Source organism: Mastigoproctus giganteus, chromosome 7 (assembly GCF_048544385.1).
Source record: "Mastigoproctus giganteus isolate SK-2022 chromosome 7, ASM4854438v1, whole genome shotgun sequence".
In the NCBI taxonomy this organism is placed as follows: Eukaryota; Metazoa; Arthropoda; class Arachnida; order Uropygi; family Thelyphonidae; genus Mastigoproctus; species Mastigoproctus giganteus.
Window position 1 is genome coordinate 184,171,824 of NC_143581.1, and position 15,377 is coordinate 184,187,200.

Below are 15,377 nucleotides of genomic sequence, written 5' to 3' on the forward strand. Positions count from 1 at the left end.
AGGAAATCCCCAAGTATGAATGAAAATGAAAAGTAATAACAGAAGGAATCCGAGTCAAGTTTCTTTCTTCGCCAAGGGGGCTGGCACGACATTTCATTAAGACATTTCATACATAAGTAAATGCTTATGTATAAATTTTAATATTATTATATTATATATGGATTTATTAATATTCATAATATTATATTATGAATATTATAATATATGAACACACATTTACTCCAGGAAACACATACCTGTACTCACTCTTGGAATAGTAGAAAGGAAAAGAAAAAAATATATATACATTTCCTTGATATTTGTTATTATGAACAAATGGGAACTTTTCATAGTCAATGTAAATTTTCTCAGTTTTCACACACTCCTCACCTGTATAATAATGTAATGAGTTATAAATTAGTCATCAATAAATCTTCCTCTTTTTCTTGCTAGGAGGAACCTTAAACTTTAATTTTTTAATGTGTATAAAAAGATACATAAAGATATACCTCTCTTTGCATTTGTTGCTGAAGTTCTGTAAAATTAGAAGATCCAAATCCAAGATTTCCCAAACCAGCTAAACCACCTAAACCTCCTAATCCAAATGGAGTAGCACCAATATTGGCTGCCGACATCTAGAAAAGGGAGAAAACAATCTTGTTAGTAGAAAGAGCATCAGTTTAGACAAACTACATGTGTTTTAGCAAAACAGTAGAATCTTCAGTATTACACAGAAAAGAAATATGCAAAAAAAAATTTCATTTTTTTTGCATATATATATATATATATGTATATAAAAAAAGGTCAGTGTCATATAAAAAGAATTATTAAAAAAATTATTAAATTAAAAAAACTTGTGGTTTTAACTGATGATACCTGCACCAGGTGCAGGTACCATTTATTAAAACCACTAACGTAAAAAATCAGTCATTCTAATTTAATGTTTTAAGTATGAAGTGCACTTATACCACACCAATCCATATAAGAAGATCTAAACCTATTAAATATTGAAATTATCCAAACTAGTTAATTAATACCATAAAAACATTATACAATTGGGTAATCAGAAAAATTAAAACCAACTAAATTAATTTTTATAAAACATTTTCATATCAAAGATTACTAAACCGTGAATTAAATTAAACTAATTAGAAAATAGCTTTCAAGTGATAACGATGGATGAGTAATAAGTAATAATTGTTTATATTATTGGTGTCTTTTATAAGGTCCAATGGTATTTATTTAGCCTTCTTACCCCTCAGAAAAAAATCCTGAAACTGCTCCTGCTCCTAGTTAAAATATTTTCACAATAGAGCAAATTTAACTTATAGCTAATGAGGTGGCTGGTCTTGCTTTCTTTTATCAATATAATATCCAATAATCAAATAGAAAAGCTGAAACACTATGTGAAGCATTTTTGTTCTTTTTTATGGCCATTCAAGTAATTTGTGGAAACACTGTACATAATTCATTTTTAAAGGTTCTTCTATTATTACAAAATAACTGCTGTATAAACAGTCCAAATTCATAAATTGTGGAAAATAGAAAATATAAGGTTAGAGCAAAATTGGTTTTGGTTTGGTTTGGTTTTTTTTTTTTTTTTTTTTTTTTTTTTTAAGAGCATTAGCAACTAAGGCCATATTGCTCCGGGATATGCAGTGGTCATTCCCTGACCTTTCCGCATCCTCCGTATTTGGTGGTGACGGGCTCGAACCCCGGTCTAATCAAGAAGCGTGTGCTACGCACTGCTGCTCCTTCCCACCTGGCTATGGAGGCACCTTAGAGCAAAATTTGTGCAAAAGATGACAACTTTTTCTCTTATGTGAACATGGCTTACAATGCTATAATTGATTCAGTATCACCAACAAGAAGTGTAAATTCCTCCATTACAGTACTGTTGTTTCAAATTATAGCACCTTTCATTAGGTGCTATAATTCGAAACTTCACATTTCAATTTTTCTTTTTCATAATGGCATCACAACATTCTAGCAACTTTGGCAGTTATACATATTTCTTTTGAGTTTAACAATCAGATTTAATGGATAAGCTTTTCCCCCATATAGTCAATTAATTTAAGGTTTTACTTATGATACAATAACTTGTCTTGTCTTCTTCTACCACATCTGCTACCACATCTCATGAGGTCACAAATTAGGCGATCCGCCTGTTCCAATCTCAAAGAGGTCTACCCATCTTTTCTTCGGTCTTCCTCTCTCTTTTCCTTTTTCCCTATATGTGTAAGCTAATTTAGGGAATCTATTATCTTCCAATCCACTGGCCTCAATACTCCTACTGCTGCAAACTCTGAACCTACTCTTGAAACTAATGTTTTCTCCAAGAACCTTCCATTACCTGACGATACCCTTAGTATTGAGACCAGATCTTCATCTTCCAACGGCCTCGATACTCCTACTGCTGCAAATATTAATCTGACAAAGCAAGTTAACATTCATGATTCGAGTCATTCAACAAAGCAATTTATGGCCAAATAGACACTGTCAGATTATTCTTCTGATATAAATCAAACTGCTCTCACCACCTGCTCTCCTCTGCGGAATACTTCTGCTTGTACCTATGCTTTACAAGCTCCGAGTCACCAAGGCGAATCCTCTTCACCATCAGTTAAGGCAACATATGAAAAAATAACTGCTACCACATCTAATGAGGTCATAAAACCTGCCTATAGGGCTGAAGCCACAGTGAGTAAACCTGCTTCTGATTACAGTCTCAAATGCCACACCAAAGATCAAAACAGAACAAACCCTCAGAAAATGCTAAAGCCTCTATATCTGAAGCTACTTTCTCCAAGCTTCCAGCCAAAATATACCAAACTCAGAATGTAACTAATGCAGATAAATCTCAATTACTCAAACAAAAGTACAATATCACAATTATTCCCACTAAAGACTGAATTTTTGTTTCTAGGCTTGGACCCACCACTAAATATGAAGATCTTAATCAACTTAATTAAAGAAGAATATGTATTCGGTGTGGATGTCCGCTCTCTGAAGACACGGTGTCCCACCTATTCATCTTTTATAATAACATGCCTTCCATCACAAACAGAAAGAGTGCTGAATCTAAGATCCCTCTTATCAGGGGCTCTAGTAAAATGCTTCAAGGACAGACCGCCAAGGGAGTCTAAAATCTCTTCTCCACGTGCACAGCAATCAGTGGCCCTGCTATCTACACATACTACGCTCTCTTCTCATCATAGAATCCTCAGATCTCAACTGTTCAGTGTTTACCTCCAGAATTGCAGGAGTATAGTTAGCAACCTAAACCACTTTAGAGCAATCCAAAGCTCACATATTTACGACATTTACCTACTTGCTGAAACCTGGCTCTCCACAGATACTGATGATCAGGAGATTATAGATGGGCAATATACGATCCATAGAAAGGACAGAGGATCTCGTGGAGGTGGAGTAGCTATTATCCAATCAAATCACATACTCTGTGATATTGCATCAAATTTCACAAATATTGAATCATTATATTGCCTTCTCCATCTTGGCAAGTTAAAAGTTTTATTAGTATTACTTTATTTTCCACCTCCCTTAACTAATAGTAACCTTCAGTACTTAGAAAACGCACTGGACTCTATCTTCCCGCTAATTCAATCTGTTGACATAGCAATGGTTTTGGGTGACTTTAACTGTCAACTGGCCAATTTAGGATCTTCCTCTCCATCACTGCTGACTAGGGCTCTCTTTATTATGCTTCCCAGCTTTGATTTGGAACAAGTTTGCAATTTTCCACCCAAAGTATTTGCCTACCTTGACCTAGTATTCTCCTCTACTGATATTGAGGTTCGCAAAGACAATCCTATATTCCACTCCGATCATTTGCCAATTACTTTTGACATCACTGTGATTTCTCATAACCTCAAATTCAGCTCTCATTCTCCATGATTCAATTTCAGAATGGCTGACTGGCCTCTGCTCAACCTAGCTCTCAGCAATATGGACAAGCAGCTCTTTGATGCTGTTGATGACAACAATGTGCTCACTAATAACCTGATCAACTTAGTGACAGTCCTGTGTTTGTAGGCTGAGCAAGAGAAAAAAAATGCCATCAAGCACTGAGCTTGATCAATTCATTCAAAGTCAAGGTAAATAATGTTGAAATTGTTTCTTCCATCCAATTTTTATGACTTCACCATAACAATTAACAAGACTGGTCAGGCTAAGACCTTCCCTTCACAAACTCATGCCGTGATCCACTGAGAACGACATTTGTGTAGAGACGATTCTGTATCATATTCTTAACCGCAGACTCTACAATTGTACCCACCACTGAAGTCAAACTCAACAGTCTGTAGATGCCTATCACATTTTCAACTGCCTTTTATGAAATGGGGAAATGCTGGCACTTCTGTACACCAAAGTGATCATCTCAGAATCTAACAGGGAGCTCATTAACATTTAATCAGCACATCTTATTCTCACAGCATAACAGAATCTATACCATCCCACACTTTCAGTAACTTTTCTAATAGACTCTTCTCTGAGATTTTGTCATTTATTTTACAATAATCTGACACTTCCACTGCTCCCCCATGGTTTAATCAGTCTGTTCAATTAAACTGTAAACATAATTGCAAAGTACCTAGTCAACTTGTCTGTCACTTTTTCTGGGCTTTCCATGATTCTTCCACTTTAATTAAGTAAGGGTGTCTATCTGATTCGCTCTCTTCTTTTTTGTATTCACATATGAGTTGAACTCCTTTGTTATTATTCTACACTCTCATAGAAAGCCAATTTCTAGCACTCAGCTTCCTTGAAGCTGAAATACAGAAACTTTAGACTGCTGAAACAAATCTATTCTGAAGGAAGGAAGAATATCTTGAAAAGTAACTATAATTTTAATTAAACTTGAGATTATGTATAAGACATCATGTGGAATCACTACTAAGTAGGTTTAGTAAAGACACTTTACCACATGAAGTATTTAATTAATTTACTGGAATGTGAGGACAATTATTACAATATACCCAAACAGCACCAACAACTAAATAAATTGGCTGTTTTGGATTTCTGTGTTGTTTGGTAGCAATAATTTAGTAGCTTCATATCACTTATAAAGCCACAGTGCCTTTCATACACTTGTAAGCTGTTTTATCATTTCTCTACTTACACTTTTATAATTCAACCATATATTTTGAAGGAAGGAAGAGCATTTTGAAAAGTAACTATAATCATGACCAATGATTAAAGTTGATCTAATCATTAACACTTTCACAAGCAAATTTCCCAAGTGTGTATGGGCTCCCTCTAACAAATTTCTTTTTATGAAAAGTGGAAATATTTTATCATAAACCAAAAATTCAGGCCCAAAGACAGATTTAACCACAGATGCCCAAACTGTAGCAATTTATTTGGGTCAAATGTAATAATTGACCTCTCATTCCAATAAACTAATTAAATATTTCACACGGTTAGGTGTCTTTACTAAACCTCATCATCATCATCATCTGTTTTCAATCCACTGCAGGATGAAGGCCTCTCCAGCAACTTTACAGTTTCTTCTGTTTGTGCAATGGCCATCCATTTACTACCCACAAACTCATGAATTTCATCTGTCCATCTCTGTTGTTGTCTTACAGGTATAATTTTATTTTGCTGTGGGAATTGCATGAGTTAAAAAATAAAAAGTCACAGTCAAATATGGGCCTGTGACCCACCTGCCCACACTCTCTTACTCTCACTTTAGCTTGAGATACTGGTTATCAAACAACAGATTTAACTGGAGTAGTTTAATTCCTCATCTTGGTAGTATTAGTGCAGCAAATGCATCTGCAAATGTGAAACTTGGTTCCAAAATGTTAAACGAACTTAAAATTTAGTAGCACCATATAATAACTTATAAAGCCACATTATGTTTCCTTTCATGTGTATTTCATGCACTTGTAAGCTCATTTATTTTATGAATCATTTCTCTACTTACATTTTTATAATTTAACCATATATACAACTTTAAAAGTGCACAAAGATTAAAGTTGATCTATTCATTAAGCACATCAAAAGATTAATCCTTTCACAAACGAGTTTCCCAAATGTATGTGGGCTCCCTGTAGTGAGTTTTTGATACAGGTGGACAGGGATCCATGGAGTGAATTTCTTTTTATGAAAATTAAAAACTTTTTAAAAATGTAAGCTTTGTACACATCTTTTAAAATATTAATTTCTTATACTAGCTTGAATGTTCATCATTAAAGTGCCTAAATTGAACAATGCATGTATATTTCAATTGTTACACACTCCAAAATATGCTTTGCAATAGCAGTAAAAACATTACCATTTTAAAGATTAATGTTATATACAGCAGGCCCTTGTTATAACGCGGTTAACTTTAAGCTGATTCGCTATAACACTGTTCTTATATTATAAACCCGTATCTGACTATAATGCTGTCACAAATCAGTATAACACTCTTAACAGCATATAGATTGCATTTTTGGCATATTTAACGAAAATGTTTCATCTGATGGAGTCGATAACTTGAAAATGAATAGCAAAACAGCATTAAAACATTTCCCACGCCAACTTGAGAAATTTTCCTACGCTCAGTGAAATTTTCTCGCATGCTAATTTAATTGCAGTACAGTGACTTGTTATGTAGGTCCAAGATCAACATTTTAAAAAATTATCAAGTATATTGATTCTAATATTTGTGTTATATGCATTTATTCGAAGTCTAGTCATCACTCAGTACAGTAATAGACCGTGCGTAACGGACAGTTTACTCGAACATTGAATAATAATTAATGCAACCAACGCAGTTACATTTTTGAAGAGTTAATAATGGCAGATAAGAATGAAAAAGCAACAAGGTTTGGATGCAGTACGAAGACTACAAATGTAAGAAAAAGACTGAATTTGAAAATTAAATTAGACGTTTTGAAGCGAATTGATTCCAGTCAATGACAAGCAGATGAGTGCCATAATTTAGGACTGGTAGGTTTAGCTGTAAGAACAATTATAAAAATAAAGAATTAATTTTAGCAGCAGGAAAGACAGCTGTTCCACTGCAAGCAACTAGGGCTAGGCTATTAGGATTGAAATGGAGAGACTTTAACTAATTTTATTGAAGATAATATCCAATGCAGAATTCAGTTAAGTTAAATATTATAGAGAGAGAGAGAGAGAGAGAGAGAGAGAGAGAGAGAGAGAGAGAGAGAGAGAGATTAGCCTATACGATGATCTGAAGAAAGCTCACCAAAAAAAAAAAAATTAAATTAAATGAAAAAATGCAGAACCATTTAAAATTAGTAAGGGTTGGTTGAATAGATTTAAAATCCAGGGAGAAGCCACAAGTGCAGAAGGAGCCAAAACTTTCAAAAAAAAAAAAAAAAAAAAGAAGTTAAAATTATTGAAGAGGGGTATTATGTGTTATACTTCTCAAGTTTTTAACATAGATGAAGCAGGACTTTTTTGGAAACAAATGCCTAAAAGAAGTTTCATATTGAAAGAAGAAAAAAACATGCCAGGTTTCAAAGCGGAAAAGGATCGGTTGACTTTATTGTTGGGTGGTAACGCTGCAGGGGATTTTAAATTAAAACCCCTTTCCATTTACCAGGAAGAGGGCCAAAGTACAATCCAAAATCAACACATTTTTCATGATTAAATTCATCAATTAAAATCAATTTAGATCAATTAAATTCATGATTTTAATTGGAATTTTAAGTTTAATTTTGATACGTAAGTAGTTACCACATACATACGTATGTAATGCAGAATATTTTATATGTACAAATATTTGAATATTAAATGTTTTGGCCAAAATTTGTGCACCTTTTCACTACCATTTATTATTGATTAGGAAATATCCTATGGGCACCGACCGCAACTCACCAGTACATGTTACCTAATGGGAATGCGGTGCTCACTTAGCACGGATTCACTTAGCGCTGTTTTTCCAGAACGAATTATCAGCGTTAAGTGGGGGTCACCTGTAGTCTATATGAAAAGCTTCTGAAAAATTCATGGCCCGAGTATGAAGAGTTCACTTGAGAAGTCTGGTAACATGTTACTTTCGAAGTCCCCTTTTGGGGTCAATACACTTGCCTCCGATGCTGCAATGTGTTGATTCCAGCTGTGAAGAAAGTTTTCTCTTGGGTATCCAGGAATGCAACCACCGCAGCAATGATGTCACTGGGATAATGGATGCCAGTAAGGTATTTTTTTCAAATTAGGAAATAGGCGAAATTCTGATGATGATGCTAGATCTGATGATTATGGAGGGATGGTGCAAGATTTCAAAGCTGCATTCATGCAGTGCAGCCATGGCAATGGCAGACGTGTGAGCAGGTATGTTGTCCTCGTGAAACAAGACTCTCTGCTGAGCTTTCCTCACCTTGCTGGTTTTCTTTTATGTTTTCATGCATGTGGATGCAAGTTGAACCTTTTGAAGATAAACCACTAAGAACACTCCATCAGCATCCCAAAATACCAATTGTCATCACCTCACTTACAAAACGACTTGATTTTCTTTGGAGGTGAGAAAGTGGAGGAGAAATTGTTGAAGTTAAGCATAAGAAAGGTGCCTGAAGTGGATGGGATCTATCCAGTTATATTAAAAGAGGCGGCAAAACAACTGAGCAAACCCTTAGCCATAATTATGAGGGCATCCTCGGACTCAGGGGAGGTTCCCACGGACTGGATATGTGCAAATGTATCCCCAATTCACAAAGGGGGATCGAAGGGTGGCACGAGTAATTACAGACCAGTTAGTTTAACTTCTGTTCCAGGTAAAATAATGAAGTCACTGGTTAAAGATGCATTGCAGGATCATCTAGACAAGACTGCAGCAATAATTCAGACACAGCATGGTTTTGTTAAGGGAAAGTCTTGTCTGACAAATTTGATAGGCTATTATGATGTGGTTACAAAGGAACTGGATGCAAAAAATAATTTTGATATCATATATTTGGATTTCAGGAAAGCTTTTGACACTGTTGCGCATGGTTGTTGTTTTGGTTTTTAGGAGCATTAGCAACTAAGGCCATATTGCTCGGGGATATGCGGTGGTCATTCCCTGACCTTTCCGCATCCCGTATTTGGTGGTGATGGGCTCGAACCCCGGTCTAATCAAGAAGCGTGTTCTACGCACTGCTGCTCCTTCCCACCTGGCTACGGCGGCGCCGTTGCGCATGGAAGAATAAGGGTAAGTTGCTACAATGGATAAAAGGATGGTTGAGTGGGAGAAGACAGAGGGTGGTAATTAATGGTTGCTGCTCTTCGTGGGCAAATGTTATTAGTGGAGTTCCACAGGGTTCAGTGTTGGGTCCACTGTTGTTTTGTATATTTGTCGATGATATTGATGAAGGTATATCAGGCTTAGTGTCGTAGTTTGCAGATGATACAAAGGTTGGCAGGGTTGTTAATAACAGTAATGGCAGTGTGCTACTGAAAGAGGATCTAGAAAATTTGGGTAGATGGGCTAAGAAGTGGCAACTGAAGTTTAACCTTGACAAATGCAAAGTACTGCATATGGGTAGAAGTAACCCCAGAAAAACGTACCAACTGTGTGGTACTACACTTAAGGTGGTAGAAAATGAAAAAGACCTGGGAGTAATTGTGCAGTCAGATATGAAGTTTTCTGAGCAATGCAGACAGGCTGCCAGGGCAGGTCATGGTGTTTTGTCAATGATATATAGGAATTTTGCTAGTAGGGAAAAGGAGGTGATTGTCCCTCTGTATAAGGCCACGCCTTGAGTACTGTGTACAGGTATGGAAGCCTCATTTTAAGAAGGATGTAGATTTGCTTGAGCGTTTACAGAGAAGGGCAACAAGATTGGTGAGGGGGATGAAGGGATCCTCTTACCAAGAGAGGCTTAAGTTCTGCAAATTGCAGTACCTGGAGACTTGGCACCTGCACGGTGATCTGATTGAAGTGTATAAGGCCTTGAATGGGTTGAGCACACTGAATTCTGATGGGATCCTTCCACTTGTTCAGATTACGAACCTAAGGGGGCATAAATTCAAATTAAGAAAAGACAGATGTAGAATAGATGTGCGGAAATTTGCCTTTAGCCAGTGGGTGGTTAATTGCTGGAACCAACTTCCATCTGTCGTTGTGGAAGTTGATACGTTAAATAAATTTAAGGAGGAACTGGACAGGCATTTGGAGGGAATGGTGTGATTTTTTTTTTTTTTTGGCTGATGCTGCATAAGCTCATACACTTGCTTTCTTGCATCACATGCCACTACTACTACTACTAATTGTGCATCTACTGTTTGAACTGCTCCTTTGTCTCCGGCTGAAGGTGATGGACCCATGTTTTATTCATGGTCACAAACCTTGCAAGGAAATTTGCTGGATCTGCTTGACAACAATGCAAATTTTCACTTGGACATGACAACTCTGGTGTGTTTATGATCTGCTAACAACTTTTGGGTCCATCATGCTGACACTTTTTTCATAGTGAGAACATCTGTTATTATATGGTACATGTGTTCAGATGAGATGTCCAAGACATCGGAAATGAATCGAACAGTCACTTGTCAATTATTCATCCCCAGATCATGCACACTGTCAACAAAATGGAGTGAAGGGTGTCACAGATCTTCCACAGCATGAGTTATCTTCCAGGATCTTCCTCCCTCGTCTGAATTCTGCTGTCCACTTCTTAACCATGGAAGAGGCTGGGGGCATCCTCCCCAATTTTGTAACCATATCCTCATGAATTGACTTTGGTCTTTTCCCCCCAAATATTGAATGACTGCACAATAACCAACTATCTTTCCTCATTCACAGAACTTTGTTGACTTTAGAACCTGTAATTAAGGATGTTATTGAAACTGCATGGAACTTGGTTGGATACTATTGGAAGTTATACATTAACTTCAAATAGTAACACTGTACCAATATCCTTTCACATCAAGATAAATACAAATAATACAGTAAAATAAAATCAAGAATGAGTAGTCTTGAAAATTTGAGACCAATTATATACTCGTGTGGTGAAGAGCTGCAAGCTGCAAATTAAGTGGCAATCTTGCATATGCAATCCCATGTTGTAAGGTTTTCTGGGTGTCTCAGCAACTTGTAACATATTGTATCATTGTATATTACATCTATACAAGTGTGTATTCTCATGCCAATATGCATGTTGCACAGGCTGAAAAACACAGAATAAGTCATGGGAAAAACCCTGCCAAGAAGTAGTAGTGTTCTCCCCCTGTGAGTCTGAGATTTGCTGCCTACACCCTTGTCTAAAGAGTTTAGAAATTCTTCCAGTCACAAATGGGAATCAAACCTAGACCTCTCCAAACAAGTGACAAGTGGAGAACCACTATAGAGTCACAGAGAAGTGTCATCCCACCACCTGCATTCAACTGTCTGACATATGAAGGACATGTCTAAGCTTTGTGGCACAGTTCAAAATGGCTGATTCTAAAGAACATGTATGAGTTTTGCATTAAATCAGAGAAAACAGTTCTGGAAATCAAGGCAATTTTGCTAACATTTTTTTTGATCGAGAAGGCCTAGTTCATCTTAAGTACCTACCTGAAGGTGAATCTGTGCATCAGACATTCTACCTAGAGTGCATGTGCGTCATTCAGTAAGAAGGAAATATGACAACAATGGGAAAATAGCAATGGCCATTTCATCATGATTCAGCACTGTCTGTAGTAATAACTGGCAAAACACAATACATCTTTCCTACTTCCCCAATATTTCCCCTTATGATTACTTTGGATAAGAAGTAATGATTACTTCTTATCCAAATTGAAAGTTAGCCTTTTCATGAGTCAGTTTCCCAAACGTGCATGGGCACCCTATAGTGAGTTTGTGATACAAGTGGATAGAATTGTGCTGAGTGAATTTCTTTTCATGAAAATTTTTTGAAAATGTAAACTTCATACAAATTTTTTTGTGTTAATTTATTCTTATTCTGACTTTAATGCCCATCATTAAAGTAAAAGTACTGTCTAAAATAAAACTAGAATTAAAAACTATATATAAATCAAATTGTAAAACATATAATGTTAGCATTCTCTACACAATGACAGACTGTCCCATTGACAACTCATCTTATCCAGAACCAACATCGTAATATTAGCAAAATTGATTACTCACAGAATGGAACCACTTGATTTATTTTCCATAATTGTATGAATATGAAGTATAAGAGAGGCTCAACAGAAGCTGAGGGTCATTTTTACACCAGAATGCATCAACCTCAGAATTTAAATGTTTTGTCAAATATATTAGACATGTTTTCTCAAAATATATTAGGCACCTTCAACTCAACAGTGACTGCAAGTAGTTGCATACAAATTCACAAATAACGCAAAATACTTGGCTGAAATATATCATCACTACTACTAACTTGAAATGTGCTAGACATTTCCACACATCGCCTAACTCCTAGTATATTTGTGCCCTTCTTTTAACCTAGCGGTGGTCGCATAGGACCGAACAGATCCCTATTAGAAATAACTATAGCATATTAATTTGGTTCAAGGCTGAAACTTTCAGCACCTTCCTAAATTTATACAGTTTTACTTCAGCAGTTTTGAAAGTGAGGCCCTGTGCAACTGTTTACATAACTATTTTTGCCTTCTGCTTCACCATATTAGTTTCAGTGTAATGTAAACAAGTACATTTCTCGACTGTTGGTTATACTCTTTGTTTTATATTTAAATGTTGTACAAAATGTATTTTTGTCTCAATTATTTTTCTTTTTTTTTTTATTTTAAATTTCCTTTATTTATTTGACAAAACATACTAATGTGTGCAAGTTTAAATTTGAATTTTTTTTTGTTTAGTAATTTTTCTGAACTAGAAAATGGAAGTGACTAATAGTTTCATGCTTATATTTTATGCTTGTAATGCTTTTTTTTTTCCTTCAGAATTAAAAGTACTGTTCATTGAAAATATTTGGGAAAAAAACATTTTTAAATTTTAATTTAAAAAAGCACATTGCAAAACATTAGCAAAATGTCAAAGCATTGATATACTTTAAATAGAATTCAGAAAACCAAAAACTTTTGAAATAAAACACTAATTTGGGTATTATGGACATGAATGCTGGTGGGTTAAGGATGTGAGGAAGTGCAGTTGTTCCTCATGAGAGAGTTCACTAATATCTTGTTCACTGTCAGGTACAAGATGTTAGTTTCTAGATGATGCAACGTGGTCAGTGTCATGTTCCTTTCTGTACATCACTTGCACTTTAGGCTGATGTTGAAAATCTTTCTTACTTAGACACCCTAACCTGATGATCAGCAACAAAATGAGCAAATGCCAAACCTCTTCTTTTGATAGTACGACTGTGTTGTGTGGCCATCAATTCCTTACTACATAAGTATTTTGACTTACTTGCTTTGTGCAAGGCATTCATTCAGTGAATTCACTCAATGTATTGTTATGGGAGCATTTCTTTATTTACCTTATATTGTTATTTGTTTATTTATTTTAGTTTTCTGTTTATCTTCATTAAATATGTTATTTTTATTTTTATTTTACATTATTAAATTTCAAATGCAGTTGTTTCTGCTCCCCCCCTCCCAACATATTTTGCTATCAAAGAGATAAGTGTAACTTCAAATGAATAGGAGGGGAAAAAAAAAAAATAAAAAAAAAAAAAAAATAGTAAAGCAAATACAGTAAACCCCTGCTATTCGCGGTCGCTGATTTAATATAAAATGAAACCTAAAAAAATGTGAATTTTAAAGCGCTGTGAACATTTTCCGTCATAAAAAAACATGAGCGTGGCTAAAATTATCTTCCCCGGTCAAAACAGCGCTCAGTGGGTGGGGGAGAGGGGTGACAAAATCGCGAGCGTGGATGTTTCTCTCTAATCCTTGTTCAGTATGTGTTATGCGCTTGCCATGGGAGGTTTCATCGTTTTTTTTTTTAATTTATATGCTTATAAATTGAATAAATTTATCAATTTATAAATTGATATGCTTATAAAAGTGATAAATCTACCATTTTGCAGTGTAAAACAGACTTTTTCGAGTGTGTTAACAGAAGAAAATGACTTTATTTGGACAAGTTCTTTCTAACCCGTACAAAAATATGGCTACAAATAACAAGGGAAATGTGAAAAGATCAAAGAAGGTGATGACATTAGCGAATAAAATTAAGTTATTAGATAAAATTTCTAATGGTGAAAATGTCTCCTCAGTGGCAAAACATTATAAAATCAATGAGTCAACGGTACGATCAATCAATCAAAAAATCTGAAGAAAAATTCCGCCGCAGTGTCTGTGAAAACATGCTAACTGCTTCAAAAATTTGCTCTGTAACTCGTGATGTTAAATTAGAAAAAATGGAAAAGGCTTTAAATCTGTGGATAGAAGACCGAACTCAAAATAAAATTCCGTTAAGTTCACTCATCATTCGTGAAAAGGCAAAACTCCTTTAACAACGCTTTAACGAAACTTGATAGCACTGGCGGGATAAGATTTTTTAGCTAGCAAAGGCGCTGGTTTGAAATTTCTAATAAATATTACATTTAATATTAAATTGTTTCTTATTTTCATTTCGATGCCATATGCTTGCATTTCACTATGTGCTGTCTATGTACATAGTCATATTATGAAGGTACATATAATACATACATAGACAAAATTTTAGACTAGTTTTTCTTTGTATATTTCATACTTTGGAACGTAACCCCTTTATTACTATGGGAGCCATAACTCAGTATTCGCGGCATTTCTCCGGAACGTAACCCCCGCGAATAGCGGGGGTTTACTGTAATAGTACTGAGTCATTCTGAAAGAAAAGTTCCAAGCATACCTCAGTCAGTGGAAGTATCACTGGAATAAGGCTACTGTGTCATGAAGACAATGTTCTGAGACTAAATAGTAGATATATAATTCTATATGCATAGTATTCAGTCTCAGAACATTTTAAAAAGCTTTCATATATTAAAAAAAAATTATATACTTACTTGGCCTTGCTGATCGGCATTCTGAAAGGACAAACAAAATAAGGTTCTAGCAAATCAGCGATAGTAATAAAAGGTATAGTAACCTATATGTGATTATTTTTACATCTATAATAAGATTTATATAAAACACAGAAATACAAAAATATATTATATAAACAGCAAAGTGAGCAAAGACTTGTGTCTCAAATTTAAGTACATTAAAAACATGAAAATAAAACAAAAATAAATAAAATAACATATTCTTGGAGGAGGGGTGAAATAGCTAATATCTGCACAATAAAAATTCTTATGAAAATATTACTACATTAACTTTTCTATACTGTAATGTTGAGGATGTGATAAACATTGTTCAAACAACATATTTATTCAAATCTACAGCAAGCTAAATGACATTTCTAGAATCTTAGAATCTTCATTTCTTAGAAAAGATAATAATAAATTGAGGATAACACTTAAAAAATAAATCGCAGAGGAGAGCTAACT

General features: G+C 35.1%; 1 protein-coding gene across 1 annotated transcript in view; it reads right to left on the reverse strand.

Moving 5' to 3' along the window:
- LOC150083386 (ubiquilin-1-like) overlaps positions 1–15,377 on the reverse strand; it is a 237,395-nt gene that overhangs the window by 116,342 nt on the left and 105,676 nt on the right. The window contains exons 4-5 of the mRNA XM_090377236.1: positions 14,895–14,915; positions 489–614 (exon numbers count right to left, since the gene is read on the reverse strand). Coding sequence (XP_090233362.1) covers positions 489–614; positions 14,895–14,915 — 147 coding nt within the window. The remainder of the gene's footprint in view (positions 1–488; positions 615–14,894; positions 14,916–15,377) is intronic.